Raw genomic sequence first — 20,055 nt, forward strand, 5'->3', positions numbered from 1 at the left:
CAAGGGACAGTAGATATGTCCACAAAAATTCGTGTTAATTATGTTACTCAAAACCTTCCTAGATCGATGCAAGGCCACAATTGTATACTCAGGGAATTTAAGGGACTGTCAAGGGACAGTAGATATGTCCACAAAAATTCGTGTTAATTATGTTACTCAGAACCTTCTTAGATCGATACAAAACCACAGTTGTGTACTCAGGGACGTGAAGGGACTATCTAGGGACAGTAGATATGTCTACACTCGTAAGTGTTAATTATATTAATCAAAATCTGCCGAGATAGATACAAGACTACAGTTGAGTATTCAGGGACGTGAAGGGACTGTCAAGGGACAGTTGATATGTCTACATAAATAAGTGTTAATGATGTTAACAAAATCTTCCTCGATCGATACAAGATCAGTTGTGTATTCAGGGAATATCAAGGGACAGTAGATATGTCCACACAAATTGGTGTTAATTATGTTAATCTGAACCTTCCTAGATCGATGCAAGGCCACAGTTCTGTACTCAGGGAATTGAAGGGACTGTCAAGGGACTGTAGATATGTCCACACAAATTGGTGTTAATTATGTTAATCAGAACCTTCCTAGATCGATGCAAGGCCACAGTTGTGTACTCAGGGACGTGAAGGGACTGTCAAGGGACAGTAGATATGTCTACACTCGAAAGTGTTATTTATGTTAATCAAAATCTGCCGAGATAGATACAAGACTACAGTTGAGTATTCAGGGACGTGAAGGGACTGTCAAGGGACAGTTGATATGTCTATATAAATAAGTGTTAATGATGTTAACAAAATCTTCCTCGATCGATACAAGATCACAGTTGTGTATTCAGGGACTATCAAGGGACAGTAGATGTCTACACACGTAAGTGTTAATTATGTTAATTAGGAACCTTCTTTTAAAAATACAATATCAACGTAAAGAGACTATCAACATTGCATCCTCAGATAACGTGTTTTCTAGGATAACGTGTTAGTACAAAGGTTAAAAAAATAATTCGTGATATTTTATTACAGAATTTACGGGCAAACGAGATGAATTATTTTTATGACTTGTGACTTTATAATAAAGTCGATATAGATACTACAACTTAAAGTAGTAAAATAATAAACTGTCAATCTGGAAAAAAATATTGATCAATTCAATTCATGTTGAAAAGCAGAGTTAGTTTTAGACTGTAATAATTAAAGAGGTTTATTTTCTTATTCGGGTTTTATTTCTTAACTACACAAAATTTATTATATCAGGGACATATATATATATATATATATATATATATATATTATATATATATATATATATATATATATATATATCCCGGCGGAGCAAGTACTTTTTGCGATTCAATGTTTATTGAAATTATATATATATATGTATATATATATATATAGACTAGATATCCTATTATTATTATATACTAAACCCCTAACAGAAGCACCTTGTTTGTAGACAGGGTCTATTATCGCTGCACACTTCACTACCCAGCTGTAAACACTGCATCTGCAAAATATTCCAATTATTTCTGAACAGCTGACGACGCTGTAGGTGTTTGTTTACTCTTTGAGTATAGAATTGTCTGTTACGTCATTTTGCATTGTTTAATTACCTCGGTTAATAATTAGTGATTAAGTAATATTAGTGCACGAATGAGCTTTGTAACAAAGTCGTGTTCATAGGAAACCAAACTAGATTTTGTGTTATTGGTTTGAATAGAGTTTTACTCGAAAACATGAATCATATTGTGTGTTCAATCTCTAATATGTAGGATTTGATAATACAGGGTGTTCCAAATATACTTATCAATTGTGTGTGATACCATAGTTCCATAAGTGCTCAACGCTTCCTGAATGCACGGCATATGTCCATTAATAGTAACTAAACCTAAATCCTAAACATCGGTAAGAATTAGCTTTTGAAGGAAAGGAACGTAAACGGAATATTTATAAGTAAGGAAAACTTGGCACTGAATGAAATCCGGTGATTCCGAGACCCGTGATGACATTGGGCGATTCATCATTGAAGGAACTGATTAGTCAGCAGTTTTTATATTTATATCTACCGGTATAAAAGTGTTCCATCCTGTTAGAAAATAAAAGCTATCTACATCTACACATAAAGTAGCTATTATGGGAAGGGTAGATCCAATGTAAATGTTGAGTTTAGCTCCAGTTCAACTTCCTCTTAATGCAGCGTCTGGAATCTGACGCTGTCACAGACTTGACTTTTGGAATCTGGAGTCTTGTTCGTATGAAGAGATCTAAAAAAGAACGTGACGAAGATCAATACCATGACTAGAGATGGGGTCTGAAACATTGTAGTGCACTCAACTGTGCAACTGATGAGATATTGAGAATACCTGTTCACCTAGATTACACTATATTTTAGTTTCTGTCTCTGATGTCGAGACGATATAAAGTTGCAAACATTTTTTTGATCTCTTCCGAAGAACATGACTCCTGATTCCACGAGCCAAGTTTGTGACAGTTCCACTCTCCAAACATGCTCTAAGATGAAGGTGAACTGGAGCTAACCCCAACATTCACATCTACATCTGCTGGAACACCGAGGGAACAATCAGGTGTCAGGTACTGTCAGGTACTTAGAGGTGTGCTATTCTACTCGTATTTACTGTGATTTCTGCAATTAACGGACGGTGGATTGTACTACCCTAACAGGAAGCAATCGTGCAAAACTACAGACTTCTCTTTTTAACGGTAAACTGTTTCACCAAAAGGTTTCCCAATACAGTCATTACTTCACATAACGTAGAACAATGGTAGAAAGGTTTTATCCAATAAGAATGTTAAGTTCAGCTCCAGTTCACCTTCCAATTAGTGCAGCGTCTGGAGTCTGACGATGTCACATACTTGACTGCTGGAATCTGGAATCGACATCCATCTGAAGAGATCCAAAACAGTCGGCGACGAAGGAGCTCAAAACGAACTCTCTACATCGACATCAGAGACACCTAGACTACAAACAAATGTAATCAAGATGAAGTGGTGTTCTCATTCTCTCATTTGCACTCGCTTGTGTATCTGATGAGACATATCTGTTACAGCGTTAGTCTTCTGGAAATGGTCTGGTTATTTCAAAAATTCCAGTTAAATATCAAATATAATCATGACTTTGATATTACAACAGTTCATGGTTTCGAAAGGGAATAGTTATATCGTATTCAAGTCTCTTGTTCTTATACTGGTATATGTATATTTATGATTTCAAGATGGCTGCTCTACAAAGGTTTGAGAAGGTAAAATAATTAACATAAACCCTTGGAAATGAAGCGCGATGTTTGATTTAAGTTAAAAGTTTCTGCCATCGTTGGGTGCACTGCTGGAGAATTGTTGAATTATTCAAGTATCATTAAAATGACATCTTTTTTTACTGTTTTTTTAGACAAAAAGGACGGGTAAAGTTTGATTTATAATGTAATGTTCACAAAACATAAAATTGTTTAATCATTATTAGACTAGAAGTACAATTATTTTAGCAGATTTTAATTATTGTATACATACAGTTATTATTTTAAAAATAAATCTTAATTTTATAAAAAAGTAATCAGAGAATTACATCCAGAGGATCTAAAATTGGGTTAACTACAAGAGTTTGGTGGAAGGGATGTCCATAAACTGTATGAAGGTTGCTTGTATAACTAGATAACTAAGTAAGCAGCTTATTTCCATGTCAGGTATATAACCCTATTTAGAGGGAGTTTTAACCTAATAGAAGGAGCAGGCACGTTAACCGAGTAGAAAATTACTTTGCAACGCGAGATCATATTAGTTTATTTTTAACTAAACCGTCGTTATTTTAGCCCCAGTAACTTTACCAGTCTATACTAGTATAAACAACGTAATAGTGTCTGTTTGCGTGCGTGCGTGCGCGCGCGCGTTTGTGTGTGTGTGTGTGTGTGTGTGACGTAAAACTACTGGACTGATTGCAGTGAAATTTTACATGGCATTCTTAGGATCGTTGGCTAACATGCAAGTCTACTCAAATTTCTAAAATCCTTCCGGTCTACGCCACAATGGCGTACAACAATCGTCTATAAATTAGCGAAACGCCCATTTTGGTATCTGCATTGCATTTCAGCAAACAAATATTAATTAATTGAGAGAGCCTGTTAAACTTATCAGCTGTTCTGTGTAAACATTGTGTTATTGCAGAATGCTCTAATGCAAGAAAAGACAAAGGCATTAATCTAACTTTTACTATAAGTTTAGAATGTTATACAACTCATCTTAGTTGTCTTTTGACAGAAGTAGGCTTCTCAGATCTGTGTATGTATATATATTTTCTTGATCGGGGAAACAAGGTAAAATCAACCATGGCACAAAAATACTAGACCTACGCAAATTACAATGGCCATGAAAATGCACCTTTTTATATATTTTCTAATACATCATTGGCGTCGGAAATATAATTCAAACGAACCAGAATCGCTCATACACGTTTACGGAATAACATTTAATCATTATGTAACAATCTTGATTGTAAACAAGGCTGTCTCTCAGGAAATTAAATAACACTGAACTCTGGACTGTAATAACTATTATTTATTATGTACAAATAGCGACTTTCTTCTTTATGGTAGATACACTAATATATACAAAACTAGAGATTCTAAAAATTTTACAAAAGTAAATTTTACTTTACACTCAGTCTTACACATCACTAGTACAAATTCACCCATAACTATATAGCCAAATACAGCATCAAATGTTAAAAGTAAGTATAAAGAGGAGAATATCACTGGTTAGTTCACTGTAGACAGTTCAATAATTTATGGATTGTTTTGCTGTACCACGTAAAATTTACTGTGAGCCTTTATTGAGATTTTGATATGTTGTCGTAAAAGAAGATTTATTGTTTGGAAATTTTGTTAGCGTTAAAGAACATGGGTTTTAACTAATGAAAGATTACACTGTATTGGAGTTTTTTCCTTACGGTAAATTTAAAATCTAAAAGTCCAGAAAAATTAAGTGAGAACTTCAATGTAACTTACTGCAATGGGTGTCCTGTTATAAAGCGATGCGATCTAACAATATATTATTTAACAATAAAAACACTAAAATTTAAAATCAGATTACATCACGACTGGTTTTTCAAATTCAACAAAAATAAAGTAAACAAGAACTTGATGAAAGACGTTTGACGAGTAGCACCTTTGACACCTTTTCAGACCACTTTATTCGGGGTTACATGGTGGTTTACTCTCTGTCATATCAATGGCAGCGCCGAGTCCATACACAGAGGTGACCTCGCTGACAGTACAGGAGTAGAGCAACTCCTGCATCTTCAGTCTGAACCACATCTTGGTCTGCAGGGGCATCTGCTTCATGGAGGGGAGAAAGCTGACCAGGAAGTGGTAGTCGTCGTCCACCTGGAGACTCTGCTGGTAGTAACCGTTCATGTACTCGGGCTCCCTTTTCCGTTTCCTCGGAGGAACGGAGGGCTTGAGGAAATGGTCTAACTTTTGATATTCGGAAGGGATGATTTCAGACAGATTCTGGGGAACTTCCATGGAAGCCAGACCGTCCAGGGGTTCTCCCCCATTCACTTCCTCGTCGTCCTCCTCGAAGTTGACCGGAGACACGGGGATCTCCACGAGTTCTTCGTCGTCCGAATCGTTCAAGTCCACGCCGGTGATATTCAGGTTCCTCAGAGTCTTCTTGGTCACGATCTGGTCCTTCAGGAATACCATGTCCTCGAAGTGAGTCCACGTGGAGACGAACTCCTCCGGAAGACTGTCCCCGGCTTCTAGAAGAATCTTCTTGATCTCATTGCGGAACATGTCTCTCAGGTTCTTCCATCGTTTTCTAACCTTGTCCACTGCAACAAGAGGAAATTTTTTATTAGGTTCGAATTTATGATAGGATGGTTTCAATGGCTTTACTTATAATACCAATTCTGGACACTGGCCACGTCCTTATTAGGAAATACTAAGGAGTACATCCTCTAAGATCTGTCAAGAGTTTACCTGTGGAAAAAGAGACGATTTCAATAAGTTAAGCTCTCAGTAAGTAGTTTTTTTATAAAATATACATCGTAATAATAAAGTTTAAAAAGTGCGAAAGGTTAAGAAGGAAACAGGATTTTTCCGGACATTTTCCATCGTTCAGCGATACATAAAAGCAGTAACACTACGTTTAGAGATCTGCAATCTGATCTCTTCTTCAGGTAAATAACTAACCTAATACATAATTACAAACTAGGTTAAATATAAACGAATCATACCAGAGCGTTGTGACACGCGTAAGTCAGGAATCACAGACCATGTTGTGTGTCAACTTCACTAACTCTAAAACAAGCACGTAATAAAAAACTAACTCTACAATCGTAGGTGGTTGGTCGACGAATGCAGATCTATTGTGACCTATATTCTGTAGTTCAGTTTTAATAATTAGTGTTGTGTTTAGTTTTTTATTAAGTGCATGTTTTAGAGTTAGTGAGGTTGTTTAAAGGTTGTATAAACCTCCAGAACTGAATTAGACATTAAACGAACCAAAATGTATTGAAATCAAATTTGGAATATTTCAGTCAATAAAGCGCAAACACAAAGCTCAATTGGAAGCAATACCCAGCAATAGTACTCTTCAGAGGTTAAATGTAGGATCTTTTTGGTTTATATTATATATAATTTTTTTAACTACTACGTGTTTATTTATATTGATTGTCCTCGACATATAAGAAACGAGTGTAAATATTGTGTATAGTGTGAATACTGACAACTGTTTAATTTCAAACTCTTTGACTATATTTTTCAAACGAAACATGTGATAAGAATAAACAAAAACACTTATGGGTTAAAGTTCATTCGTTTGGTATTCGTTGCAATTCAACTTGCTTCGTGTGAATTGTAGCCTATTTCAGTGTCACCTCTAAGGAACACATTTCAGGTAACTTATTCAATTCCCTTTAATACTTTCCACTCAAAGTTGCAGATTGATGTGACAAATATTTAGAACTTTCTTATATTTTGAACAGGCCTCATGTTAAGTAACTGATCAAGAGTGATTAATGTATGGGGAGTTTCTGCCGTAAAGAGGAATAACTGTTTTAATCACAACTACAGACCGATTGTTAAGAAAGCCTTTCGTAAGTAAAATATTCTCACACTCAATATTCAATCAGTAAGTCAAATCGACACGCTGTAAGAGTCGGATTCAGGACGAAGGGGAGAAACTTTACCTTGGCATTGTGCCGCTAAGCTCACTTGTATTTATTACTTATTTATTCTATAAAATAAGATATATTTTGTCACATTGATTTTGAAAAAAAAAACATTGTATTCGTTCAAGAACCTGAGAAACCTCTCTTTAACTTAGTCCTAAAAGAACCATTGGCCTTGCTTCCAGAGTGACATGGTATTCAGGATGGGTAAGGTTAAGGATAGGGGCCGCCACTTGTCGAGATTCATGGGAGGGTTAGCGAACTATATCTCCGTCATGTCACCTTGAAAAAAGGTTAGGCCAGCCCTGCACCAGCATCTCCAGTCAAAGCAGGAAAGGGTATCACTATCTTATGTCCAGACCAGCAGCTCTTTTTAAAACTTAAGGAGCTCCACCAACCCCAGCAGTAATCCGCCGCAGAAGGCTAGACTTATCGATCTATCTACCATTGCACCCGAATATCTCGGCATTTCGATTAGTGATGGACCAGTCCTGGACATACATTGCGGTAGCCCAGATTTAGGAGACACCGATATGTTTATCAACTGATAGTATTCTGTAGACCTAGGTGGCTTGACCATATAACTGAACTCTTTTAGATTTATACCTTTAGATGTGTGAAGTAACCATTTCTGTCCTCTCTTCCAAACTTTGGAATCCAATCTCCAATCCTTAGCTTGTTGCTTTAAAGAAAGGATTTTCTTGCATTGAAATATATCTCGAATCTTAGCAGTTTGTATAGCAAATTTAGATTATATTATGATAGTTCCTAACAGTGAAACTTCAATTTTATAAAATTTATAGTACACTAATCAACATGAATCATCGTAGTATTCGATTAATGTGGAAAAACCAGGATAGCTTTATATTTGTAAAACTAAGCATTCATATTTGTCACCCCCTCCCCACGATGTAAACAAGCCAATTATGTTAAGCAGACAAGTTCTATGGCCGAAGGCCACGACCTGAGGGAGGGATCGGACTTGCTCGAGGACAAAGAAACCACCAAACAGAAAACTGAAACCACCAAAAAGAAAAGTATTCTGTTGGCCCCAGGCACAAAGAGAGGAAGCAGCAAGGCGACCATCCAGTGGAAGGACGACGACATGAAAAGCAAACTTACTACTGAGTCGGGAAACGAGGAGGGACTTCAGTTACATCATCTGGAGTCGCGAGGAGCAAGGTAATCTGGTGCGGAAGTTACGGCACCCATGGTAGCCATTCGGTAAAGTGAAGTTACTCAGTAGTATCACTCAGTGTAGCCATTGGGTAAAGTTACTATGTAGCATCACTCAGTGTTGCCATTCAGTAAAGTAAAGGTACTGAATAGTGCCACTTAGTGTAGCCGTTGAGTAAAGTAAAGTTACTGAGTAGTGTCACGCAGTATAGCCATTAAGTAAAGCTACTAAGTAGTGTTACCTAGAGTATCCATTAAGAAAAGAAGTGTCACTCAGTGTAGCCATTGAATCAAGTAAAATTACTGAGTAGTGGTACTCAGTGTAGTCATTGAATAAAGGTAATAAGTATTGTTACCTAGTATATCCATTACGTAAAATTACTAAGAAGTGTTACTCAGTGTAGCAATTGAGCAAAGTAAAATTACTGAGTGTTGTTACTCAGTGTACCCATTGAGTAAAGTTGAGTAGTGTCACTCAATATAGTCATTAAGTAAAGCCACTAAGTAGTGTCACTCAGTGTAGCCATTGAGTAAAGCTACTAGATAGTGTCACTCAGAGTAGCCATTGAGTAAAGCTACTAAATATTATCACTCAGTGTATCCATTTTTTAACATTTACAGGCCAATCTTATTTGTACTACAACTGTAAGAGCTAATAAAAGTAAATTATATAGTCTTTCAAATCTAGATCACATCGTTGAGGAGTGAAAAATAAAACATTGACGAAAGTCAAATATTTTTTCAATCATCAAGAATTGAGCACACGTCTTTCTAAAGCTGCAAACACTATTGTGGTGTGTATTCAAAAACACTGACGAAAACAATGCGATTTTGACGAATTCGTCTTTATTTATGATTACGACGACTAGTCCAAAATCTCTTGTTTCTCTGAGTCTATCTGGAAAGTTAGTCCAATTTTCAGGTCAGACTGAAGTGCCAGAAAGTAATTATACTCCGTCTAGAACAAACTTACAGAGCACACACTTCTTTGCCAGGATAACAAGGTGTCGACCACTTGCCATCGTTACGTTACAGGAAAAGAACGGTACGTTTAGGATTGGAATGTTTACTCTTCTCTACTGTAAAATAAACTCTTCATAAATAAGGTTCCTTTAGTTTCTTTTAGCACAAACAAATATATAATGATAGCTGAAGAGGATAGACCATTGGAATGTATACTCTTCTCTACTCTAAAATAAACTCTTCATAAATAAGGTTCCTTTAGCTTCTTTTAGCACAAACAAATATATAATGATAACTGAAGGGACCATTGGAATGTATTCTTCTCTACTGTAAAAAAACTCTTCATACATAAGGTTCCTTTAGCTTCTTTTAGCACAAACAAATATATAATGATAGTTGAAGAGGATAGACCATTGGAATGTATACTCTTCTCTACCCTAAAAGAAACTCTTCATACATAAGTTTCCTTTGGCTTATTCTAGCACATACAAATATATAATGATACCTGAAGGGACCATTGGAATGTATACTCTTCTCTACCCTAAAATAAACTCTTCACATAAGGTTCCTTTGGCTTATTTTAGAACATACAAATATATAATGATACCTGAAGAGGGACCATTGGAATGTATACTCTTCTCTACCCTAAAATAAACTCTTCACATAAGGTTCCTTTGGCTTATTTTAGAACATACAAATATATAATGATACCTGAAGGGACCATTGGAATGTATACTCTTCTCTACTGTAAAATTAACTCTTCGTACATAAGGTTTATTTAGGTTCTTTTAGCACAAACAAATATATAATGATAGCTGAAGAGGATAGTCCATTGGAATGTTTAATATTCTCAACTGTAAAATAAATTCTTCGTACATAAGGTTCCTTTAGCTTCTTTTAGCACAAACAAATATATAATGATAGCTGAAGCGGATAGACCATTGGAATGTATACTCTTCTCTACTGTAAAAAAAATCTTCATACATATGGTTTCTTTAGCTTTTTAACACAAACAAATATATAATGATAGCTGAAAAGGATATAGCCCAATTCTCAAAAGTGTTTAATTCTTGTAAAACTTTCGTTTGTTCAAAATAAGTTTTGAAATCCTGTTATCCTTTTATAACTTTTGTACTAAAATGTTGAAAAAATAGCAGATCCTTATCGCTAGCTGTGTCCTCTGTTTTGCAACATTTTATTTGGGTACACCTTTAATGATTACTTCTTATGATTGGAGATTAAACATAATATTTTAGTATATAAACGTGTTCGGACGACTTTATATCAATTCCTTAATCAGTTGGTTGCAACCATCATTCTATTCGATCAGATTCTATAACATATTATTCTCGACTGACAATCTACATAGTATCGATTGTTCAATGGATAATCTGGATATGATAGTTTTTACCAGATATCGATGGTCGTTAGTAATGTGTCGGTTGTATTGTGAGATGGAAGAGTCTGCGAGAGCTCGTACTTCGGCTGCAGGCGAAGACGTCCCACGATCTGGAGGAAGACCGGTTGAGAGATCTGAACTTCTTGCGGCTCTTGGGGTTGAGAGGGGCGGCCAGGAAGCACAATGTTAAAGGCATCGAGCTCACGACTTCCCAGGAAGTCAGTCTTGCACTCCTGAGACATAGGACCAAGATGGACAACAGCACCTACATCAAGGATCACCCCGAGGTAAATCATTGTAAGGATTCGGTGTATTGCGTACATGTCTACGTACAAGTGTAATTACGAAAAAACATCAATCACCATTCACTGTACTGAGATTCAGTGAACAGTGAATCAGTAGAACAACTTTGAGTTTGTTGGTTTCTCTGGAAAATGTATTTTTGTAGTGCAAGTATTACCACAGTTTAGCTCTATTTCACCAACCAGTAGTGCTTGTAGACAATGCCCTGTGGCCTGGAGTCCTGGAATTCGGATTCCACATGCGTCTAAAGAGATAAAAAAAGTCGAAGACTCTTTGCCCACTCAAAAGCTCTGCTTTCCTCATCAGTTATCCGAGGATGAGGATGAGGTTTTTTCATGTTCTGAGCAGATTATAACATATGAAATGAAAATGAAATGAAATGAAAAATGACTTTATTTACAGAGGCGAAGTTAGGACTTAAAAGTCCTCTCTACCACTTAACCTCCAAATGTTATCTTCCACACTAAATTCAGCTTATTTCATTGGTTCTTAACGCTTTTTGAAATAAAACTGACTCTATTCACCTGTTAAAAGTGTATGTATTTTTAAGAATTAAAACTGAAAAGTTACTTTACAAAAACTATTTCTATTAATTACATTATAAAGTCTTGAGATTTTAAAACGCTTTCTATGGACAAACTTTAGAGGAAAACTTACACTTTTTGTCTAGGAATTTCCAAACTTGTAGTGTAGAACATGACAAGCTTTCCGACAGAATAATTTAAGATTTCCTCAAATCATCCGAATCTGCCTTGCCCCTTATCAGTTCAATCTAATTTGTCAAATTTGAAAGATGTGACCGTTCTTTGTGATTCTTCAAGCCAAGTCTTTCGATTCGACCTGCGCACAACTCCTAGACCCGTCTTACAGAATCACTTTGTTTATTAGAGAAATTAAACAACCAAACCTAGATAACCTGGAAAATATATCTTTCCTGAAAATTATTGTGACGAAGATTGTCAACAATGCTTTTACTCTAATAATTCTACAAGTATTAAATTTAGAAAAAACAATTTAATAATGGTTTGCATTAATTATGTCTTTTTATTTTAGAAATTACCAACAGAACTTATGAAGTACGGTAGTAGAATAATGTATTTAGTGTTGGTAATCTGACAAAACACGTTTTACATGTTTGTTTATAATGTTTTCGTTATTTACAGACACGTTTCAAGACATAAACAGTGCCTGTTAATGGAATTCTTTAAAATTTGCAATAAGGTACTAGAGCAAAGGTGGTTTTTGAGCACTACGAATGTCCGTGGTTTGATATTTCCAGCTTTCCATCCTCCTTGAACTGGTCTACAGGCAGCTGGTGAAGAAACAACCCCAGCAGCCGACGCTGTTCGTGGCCGAGTATGTCCACCACCTCAACCTCCACAGGGAGGAACTGGAGCTGGAGGAAATCGACGTGCCGTTCGACCGTCCTGTGGTGACGTCAGAAATAGACGAGGAGAGACAATCGGTGTTGGACTTCGTCAGGGAACTGGTGGAGAGGTGCGCTGCCATAGCTTCTCGTGGAACTGGTTACGTCACAGTTATAGGAGTCGTGGAGTCCATGCTGAGGAAGGTCTGTCCGTCAGTGGAGTCCGCTCTGGAGGAGCCCAGGAAGAGCGCTGTGGTGGCCGCCTCGAATATCCTCAATTCTCTGCTGATGACTGTGGTCGTCGCGAGGACCAGGAGTGCAGAAATCATCGCCGACGAAGTCATATCTTCCATCCTGGAGAACCTGCTGCCCTCGGTGAGCAGCGCCGGTGAGATCTACCTGGAGGTCAGAGAAGACGTTGAGAGATTCATTCGGACCTTGCTGAAGAAGATAACGGTTAAGGCTGACAGACAGATAAGTTTGAGGGACAATGCTTCAGTATCAGTCGAAGAGGAAGAAAAGGACGAACACCCAGATGTGACTGAAAAAGAGGGTGAACGTGCGATGCCTAAACCCATTTTGAAAAAGAACACTACTGAAGAGTCACATCATATCAGTCTGCGTGGAGCCAAAGTGAAATTTATGTAACCTATTTAATTAACATTATTAAGCACCAAATGCTGCTATTTTTGCTTTATTATTTTATATAAATCAGCAGCAGCTTTAATAAATTATTGCTATTCAGTTTGTCTTATGTTTCCTTCAGACACGAGTTAATAATTTCCGTAAATTAAACACTCAACACAAATTAAACATTGTCACAGACTTGACTACTGGAATCTGTTCGTCTGAAGAGATCCAAAAGCCTGTCACTTTTCTAGGTTTGTATTGAATGTTGAAGTTTTCTCTCTTCCCCTCTCCCTCCCCAATCCCTCTCACTAACCTTATCCTCGCCCTCTCTCTCCCTCCCTCCCTCCCTCCCCTCCTCTCCCACTATTTCGAGGGATGTTTTGCTTTCGCCGCCATGCCCGCTTGCAAGGTTTGTTTAATTAATATACAACAAACGTGGGAAAGGTTGTTTCAAAGTGAAAGTTGAATTTAGTTCCAGTTCACCTTCCGCTTAGTGCGGCGTATGATAATTATACACCTGATGAGACAATGAGAATACCTCTTTACCAATATTACACTACATTAGGTTGTCTAGGTGTCTCTGATGTCGAAACGATGTAAAGAGTTCATTTTGAGCTTCTTGGCCGCCGTTTGTTTGGATCTCTTCAAGCATACATGACTCCAGATTCCAGGAGTCAAGTCTGTGACAGCGTCAGATTCCAGATGCTCCTCTTAGAAGTACAACCCTTCCACCATAACTACGTTATATTTGAGATGGAATAGTTTTTTAGCCAGACCAGCTGCTTTTATTATTGGGATATGTTGGACAGCGAGGTTTGATCTCAGTATTCACATACTCCGTAGATCAGCAACACCCTAATCTTCAGAAGCTCGACCAATTCTACATATTATAAGCTAAGAGTACATTTATCCAGGCTACAGATTTATACTCTCTCTAGAGTCGCTTGATTCTTTGTAATCACGAAGTCTCTGATGAGCTAATATTTATTCTCTGTCTCTAGGACAACTGGCTAGGACACATAGACCTACAAGGGTTTATATGAAATACACATCATTTATTACTTTGTGAAAACTTCATTTCTATTTAAGTAACACCGAGTTCGATGATGGCGCATGATACTCCGAGGGGTTTGACTGAGTGTCAATCCATGGGGAAACCGTGATGGCAACAAGTAAATTGCAGGGTTATAGAATTGATAAATTTGTAGGGAAACTGAGCACAATTATATGAGATTTCAACGTGTGACATAGTAATACATGTAGGGTAATGGAATTAACTATAAACTTGAAATTACGATGCAACTTCAGCGAAGCCTGTTAAGCGACACGTGTTGTAAGTACCGGTACTTAGTAATCTCAATACAAATTATTGAGCAATGATGTTAATATAATATTAGCGTTTTAGTTTGAGAACTAAATGATTGCCCCGGACATGCACACAGGTCAGTTGACATCCGACTATTGGATAAATTTGACTTTATATTCTTATTCTTTCATCTTTGTAATAACAAAATGGTGATAATTTGTGCATCTGCGCAACTATATATCGTATATTGTCATTTGTATGTTATTTACTGGAGTATACTGTGAAACCATTTATGATAGCTTAAACATAAGCCGTTACGTAAAAAAACCATAAATTAATTTTTCAAAAGTATTGCGTTTCAGAAGCCCTTCTTTCCATGGGTCTTACGCTAAAATAATTGAAAGACTCCTCAGGGTGCTAATTCTCTCCACTTGTAAGATGTACACAACCCCAAGATCTCTATATAGTTGGTCGGTAATTGCAGATCTTCTGTAACCTGTATTCTATAGTTCAGTTTTAAAAGTGTTTTGGATTTATTAAGTGCATGTTTTAGAGTTTTTTTTTTCTCTTAAAGAAGATATATAAGGACAAGAAGCTTATAAATTGCACTTAGTCCTGTAAGAACCTTTGCGCTGCTTCCGGAGTGATAGGATATTCAGCAGGATGGGTAAGGTTAGGTAGTAGGGGCCGCCTCCTATCGAGATCCATGAGGAAGAATTAGGGCACTACATCTCAAAGTCATCCCGGAAGAAGGGGAGGCCAGCTCTGAACCAGCCTCTCCAGTCAAAGTAGGCAGGGGGTGCCACACCCTTGTTGAGGTTAACAAGAACCTCTGAGGTAAGGGAACAAACCCCACCAACTCCAACAGTCATCTTCCACAGTAGACTAGACCTATCGAATTGCCCATGAACCCCAGAATCTCAACATTTGCGGTTAGTGATGTGCCGCTACTGGACATCCATAAGGTTGCCCAGACTGAAGTGACACATCGGTTTTTGCTGTGCCCAGTGATGGGTTCAACTGAAAGGTATAAACCAGCCAGAAGTGATCCCTGCTGGGTGGATGTTTTAGAGTTAGTGTGCATGAAGCTGACACATCTTAGTTGTGTCTTGGCTTGTGTGTGTCACAGCGCTCTGGTATGATTAGTTTATTTTAACTTAATTGTAGTTATGTGTTAGGTTAGTTTTTCATCTGAGGAAGGGATCAGATTGCAGATCTCGAAACGTAGTGTTACTGATTGTTTGTACACCGATTCCGGGAAAATTCTGTTCCCTTTACAATCCTTCTACCGTCAAAAACTAATTTCAAACAAACAACTACTAAGTATGGGATTTTATTACATTTTTGAGTGAAATGGAACTTTTTACGCCTGTTACTTGTATGCTTATTCGTTTAAATATTAACACATACAATAGGATACCGAATTGAAGCATAATGCAATATGAAGACGCATTTTATCGTCTGTTTAAACTAACACACTTAATGTTTAGGTATACAATAAACTATGTAGTGGCACAAATAAACAAACTCAGAGCAATTTGTAAGGCTTTATTCAATAATAAAATTGTGAAAATGTTTAAGATGTTTCAGATAAAACCCTCAACCATTGGTTTACATGTTCTGGTTTTTAGAGCGAATACAAGCAAACTGTAGCTGTAAACAAAACTAAGTTAAACACTGGTCTAGTAACAGGTATGTGTAAAGTGTGGGCTGGAATTAGTTACAGATTTCGCGTGCATTTTTTCCGAAGAAACTTACCTGACATTGTAAAACTGATTATATAAAAAATCATCGCAAAATACAGTCACAGTCACACTGATAAAATATGATTCCAACATTGTTGATAGCTGACAAAGAGTATACTTATCAGTGTAATGGTATAACCTTTGATCTATGCTTGTTCGCTTTTATTCGGTTTAATCAGAACGGTTGTCGATCACGGCTTATCAAGACATTAGTGAAGAATGAATCTCCAGTTTGAACACGACCTAACATCGCTTAGCTAAATGTCAAAGGTCGCACTATATGCTGGTGTGGCCTGCGAGTCCTAGAAGCACAATAATTGAAGAATTGAATTTATTCCAACAGCAATATGTACAGTTATTATCAAGATACAATCTTTGGAAGACTGACCACTTTTACAAGCAGCGTGACCAGTGAGTGTACTTAGATTACAAGTATCTTATCTGCGTCCAGATAAGAGTTCAATTGTTTCAGCCGGGCTGCTCTCTTTGTCGTCTATATCATGCACAACTGATAAGGCTGTTATCACTACTGCTGATCCAAAACACCACCAACTTAAACTTCAACTTAGAACTAAAACTAAAACTGAACTTGAAGTACAACTTGTACCTTTTACTCTAAAATACCTTTATTTATTTACTCATAACTACTTTTCCTTCATAAATCAGAAAATACCCATTTTTCCCAATTAACAACCTCAGTTTGAGATATGTATAGTTACTGTGAAGTATTCGACTCTCTGGTCCCCAGATATAGTGTGATACTTTCTAGCGAAGCCCATCATTTGAGAGAGAAGCTACCTTGGGTAGCACCCGGTGCGGAAGTTGGTGATGTCACCCCATCGAAAGTAAAAAGCAATAACTTTTATATGATAAAGTTCATGGATAAATTATTATTTATAATATGAAGAAATAGCAAAACAAAATTAACTAGGCAGAAAAGGAATTGTTATACAATTCGCAACAACACACTTCATGAAACAAATGAGAAATGTTGCAACTGAAACGTCAAAGATCGCGAGTATGGGAAGGGGAATCCCCCACGACAGCGTCAGGCTCTTTTGCGGGAATCCTCGAATTGTACATAGAGCTGAACTAGTGCTAGTGGAGGAATCCCCGAAAAAAAAACTTTTGTGCCAGCGATTTATTTTGTAGTTTGTTTGTACATTGCTCTTAAAGTTGAGAGACCGGGTGGGTGTCACACCCAAAAAATGACACCCGGTGCGGTGCGAAATTTTTCAATGAGAATTCGGTAACAGGTAGGCTAACGTTTTGTGAGTGGTGAGTGAAATCGAGGTTTATAACAAGTTGTCAAGATCGGTTGTGAAATTAGGCAACTGAAATATTTTTACGATTGCATCTAAAGAGTTCTTTGTCTTCTTCATTGGGCTTCTTAATTTCCCATAAGATACTGAGAACATTGCACAGTACTTCTAAACCAATTTATAAAACGTAATTTTAGTTTCTCAACATCTTTCAGCAGAAGTGAATAAAAACCCCAATAACATGTCATATATCACTTTGACTACGGGAAGTTTAGACAATTATTTATTACATACATAAAATTTGACTTGAAAGCCAAAACTGTTCTTATCTGCAGTATAAACGAAAATACCATAAAAAATTTCAGCTTGTTTTCGGAATAATGCTATAAAATGATGACACAGTCTGTAAACAACATAATAAAATGAGATTAGAACCTAAACAGCTATTGGGTTAGTTCAAGATTTTCTAATAGTTACAAACAATAATATAAATAAGTTTTAAGATCGTCTTTAATACATTTTCTCTGTGTAAATCTCATCTAAAACGGAAAACACAGTCCGGACAAACAAATAAACACTGGATAATACTGAATTTAACTAGGCTTCTAAAAACGATATTGTTTAAGCTTTACTGTAGAAAGATACATAAAACTTCCATTGGAAAACTTTTAGACACAATTTTATCACGCGTTTATCACAAAGAATAATTAACCAAAATTCAACTGATCCTGACAATTAATTATGATACGGGACAATTTGTTTTCGATGAAAGGAAAGGATTATGTGATTAACAGGTAGGTGTATATCGCTTCAGAACTAAAATGGTAATATGTTACATAATTAACCTTTAAATAAATAAATAGTTTAAAATTGAGTTTTTGAATTGGCTTGAATAATGTTTCTGTTTGACGTTAAACAACATCAGAAGCAAGCCCGTTTTAGAAGCAAATATAATTTTTCTCATTTGTAAATTATTTGAATTAATTTTATCAAAGTATTGTTGACATGCATTAAATTCCTTGTTTTTCTCCTTGGTTTTTTTTTAAAAAAGGCTTATTTAAACAGTTCCTTGAGTTTTATAATAGTTACATATGTTCCATCATCAATATGATAGGTAACAATCAATTCTAGCGGGTGACTGGGTGGGTATATCCCCCCCCCCCCCGGCAACATGCACCCCCACCACCCACCTCCCACGGGTACGGACTTGACAGAATAGCCAACATTATTGCAAATTGAAAGTTAAATTACATGCAGAAACAAGTCATTACGCATAGATTAATTTATTCCAGAACTTCACTCGCGAGTTTGATTGGCAAATTGAAATACCACATGTTATCGAATCACGTGATTAATCACGAGTAAATTATTAATTTGTTTGCAATTATTTATTTATCTTGAATGGTTTTACTACTATATTCCATTATATCCCGAGACTAAACGAATCATTTTGTTTTAATGTTAAAATGTCAATTTTCGTGAGCTGCTAAAATGTGCGGAGTAATTTGTATTATTACATTTCAATAATTCAACTCATTATGCACTAAATTATTGCTATACAGTTATTACGTACATGTTGAAACATATTTTTTCAGTTGTACCAGTCAAGAATATTGTAGTTTGTACTCAAATATTACAAGAAAAGATAATGCTTTAACACGTTAATAATATATTAAAGAGAGAATTAAATTCCTACTGTTTGCATTATTTTATTTGAAGTGTCTACTCCTTTATGCAACAGCTATATTCGGTAAAGTGTAAATATTACAGAAGGCAACGAGAAACAATCTAGCCAACGAAGCCCGACTGGCAACGAAAGAATGCATTAACAGCTGATAGGCTGTCAACAAATGCAACAATTTAAGGTTGCCATAGCAACGAAGACTGCGCGAGTCAAAGAAGACGCTGTTTTCTCACGGAAACCTGGCGAATACAGATTTAATTTAAATATCATTGTTTATTACATTTTATTGTTTTATTAGTAAATAATTAGGGATTGGGAGATTTTTAGTGGTTATTTGCAATTTGGAATTATAAAGGATAATACAAGCGGTGGTTAAAAATGTAGTTTCCGTTTCCGGAAATTTTATCACCGTCACGGTTTTTAAATCAGCTGATCAATTGTGGCGGGAATACTCACAAGGTCGGTCCAGCTCTGCCGCCACTTCGTCCCACAGGAGTTTCACGACGTCCCGGTTTTTGTAGTTGTAGTCCTTCTGATCCCAGATCGCCCTCCTCACCCGCACCAGTCCTATCAGCCGAGTCACGTCCATCTTGCACATATCGTCACCAGGATGTACACTGTACAGTCCTACAGGTTAGCTGCAGGAACGCTTGTACCGCGCCGCACACTGCGAGATATATCGCTCCGAGCCCTCACCGTCCGCTCAATACTCGGTCCTGCCCGCCTAGCCCGCCTACAGTGTTGCCAGATCTGGCGGCGAGGCGGCCCGCCTTGCCCGCCTACACTGTTGCCATGTCGCTCCGAACTAACCTTCCTTCCTCGCTCCGCTTGACCCGAGGCGGTCTTTATTCTTCGGTAGTGATCGATTCTGTATCAGGACAAGACGAGAAGGGTTAAGTTCAGAGTGTTTGTGTCGTGGTAACAGATGATAATATACGTGTTTATATTAATATTGCAGGTACACAATTCGAAAATGCACACCTGTTACGAAGGAAAGATACAGTATTGAGAGATATTATTAAAATTGAATAAAATT

The 20,055-nt window shown here is 36.9% G+C and overlaps 2 protein-coding genes across 3 annotated transcripts; one reads left to right on the forward strand and one right to left on the reverse strand.

Annotated features, from left to right (window-relative positions):
* Nucleotides 1-4,546: 4,546 nt before the first annotated feature.
* LOC124353577 lies at nt 4,547-19,738 on the reverse strand. The gene is made up of 2 exons (XM_046803480.1): nt 19,476-19,738; nt 4,547-5,844 (listed from the first exon to the last, which is right to left on the reverse strand). Exons 1-2 carry the CDS (start codon nt 19,615-19,617, stop codon nt 5,201-5,203), a joined length of 786 nt encoding a protein of 261 aa, XP_046659436.1. The 5' UTR covers nt 19,618-19,738; the 3' UTR covers nt 4,547-5,200.
* LOC124353576 lies at nt 6,778-13,131 on the forward strand. 2 transcript variants are annotated; one of them, XM_046803479.1, is made up of 5 exons: nt 6,784-6,911; nt 7,000-7,110; nt 8,123-8,367; nt 10,779-11,010; nt 12,306-13,131. In XM_046803479.1, the coding sequence occupies exons 3-5, from the start codon at nt 8,132-8,134 to the stop codon at nt 13,038-13,040; spliced, it is 1,203 nt and encodes a 400-aa protein (XP_046659435.1). In that variant the 5' UTR covers nt 6,784-6,911; nt 7,000-7,110; nt 8,123-8,131; the 3' UTR covers nt 13,041-13,131. The 2 variants fall into 2 exon arrangements, with proteins under 2 accessions (XP_046659434.1, XP_046659435.1); XM_046803478.1 differs by lacking the exon at nt 7,000-7,110 and having other exon boundaries at nt 6,778-6,911.
* Nucleotides 19,739-20,055: the final 317 nt, after the last annotated feature.

The sequence above is a fragment of the Homalodisca vitripennis genome, chromosome 2 (assembly GCF_021130785.1).
Source record: "Homalodisca vitripennis isolate AUS2020 chromosome 2, UT_GWSS_2.1, whole genome shotgun sequence".
Lineage (NCBI taxonomy): Eukaryota > Metazoa > Arthropoda > Insecta > Hemiptera > Cicadellidae > Homalodisca > Homalodisca vitripennis.

Excerpts from the sequence above, each read along its gene's own strand:
- LOC124353576 (XM_046803478.1), top strand. The coding sequence starts at position 8,132 with ATGGCCGAAGGCCACGACCTGAGGGAGGGATCGGACTTGCTCGAGGAC. Across the intron at positions 8,368-10,778 it reads CTGGAGTCGCGAGGAGCAAG|ATGGAAGAGTCTGCGAGAGC; the intron begins GTAATCTGGTGC and ends TTGTATTGTGAG. Across the intron at positions 11,011-12,305 it reads ACATCAAGGATCACCCCGAG|CTTTCCATCCTCCTTGAACT; the intron begins GTAAATCATTGT and ends TGATATTTCCAG.
- LOC124353577 (XM_046803480.1), bottom strand. The coding sequence starts at position 19,617 with ATGTGCAAGATGGACGTGACTCGGCTGATAGGACTGGTGCGGGTGAGG. Across the intron at positions 5,845-19,475 it reads GGCAGAGCTGGACCGACCTT|TGGACAAGGTTAGAAAACGA; the intron begins GTGAGTATTCCC and ends CTCTTGTTGCAG.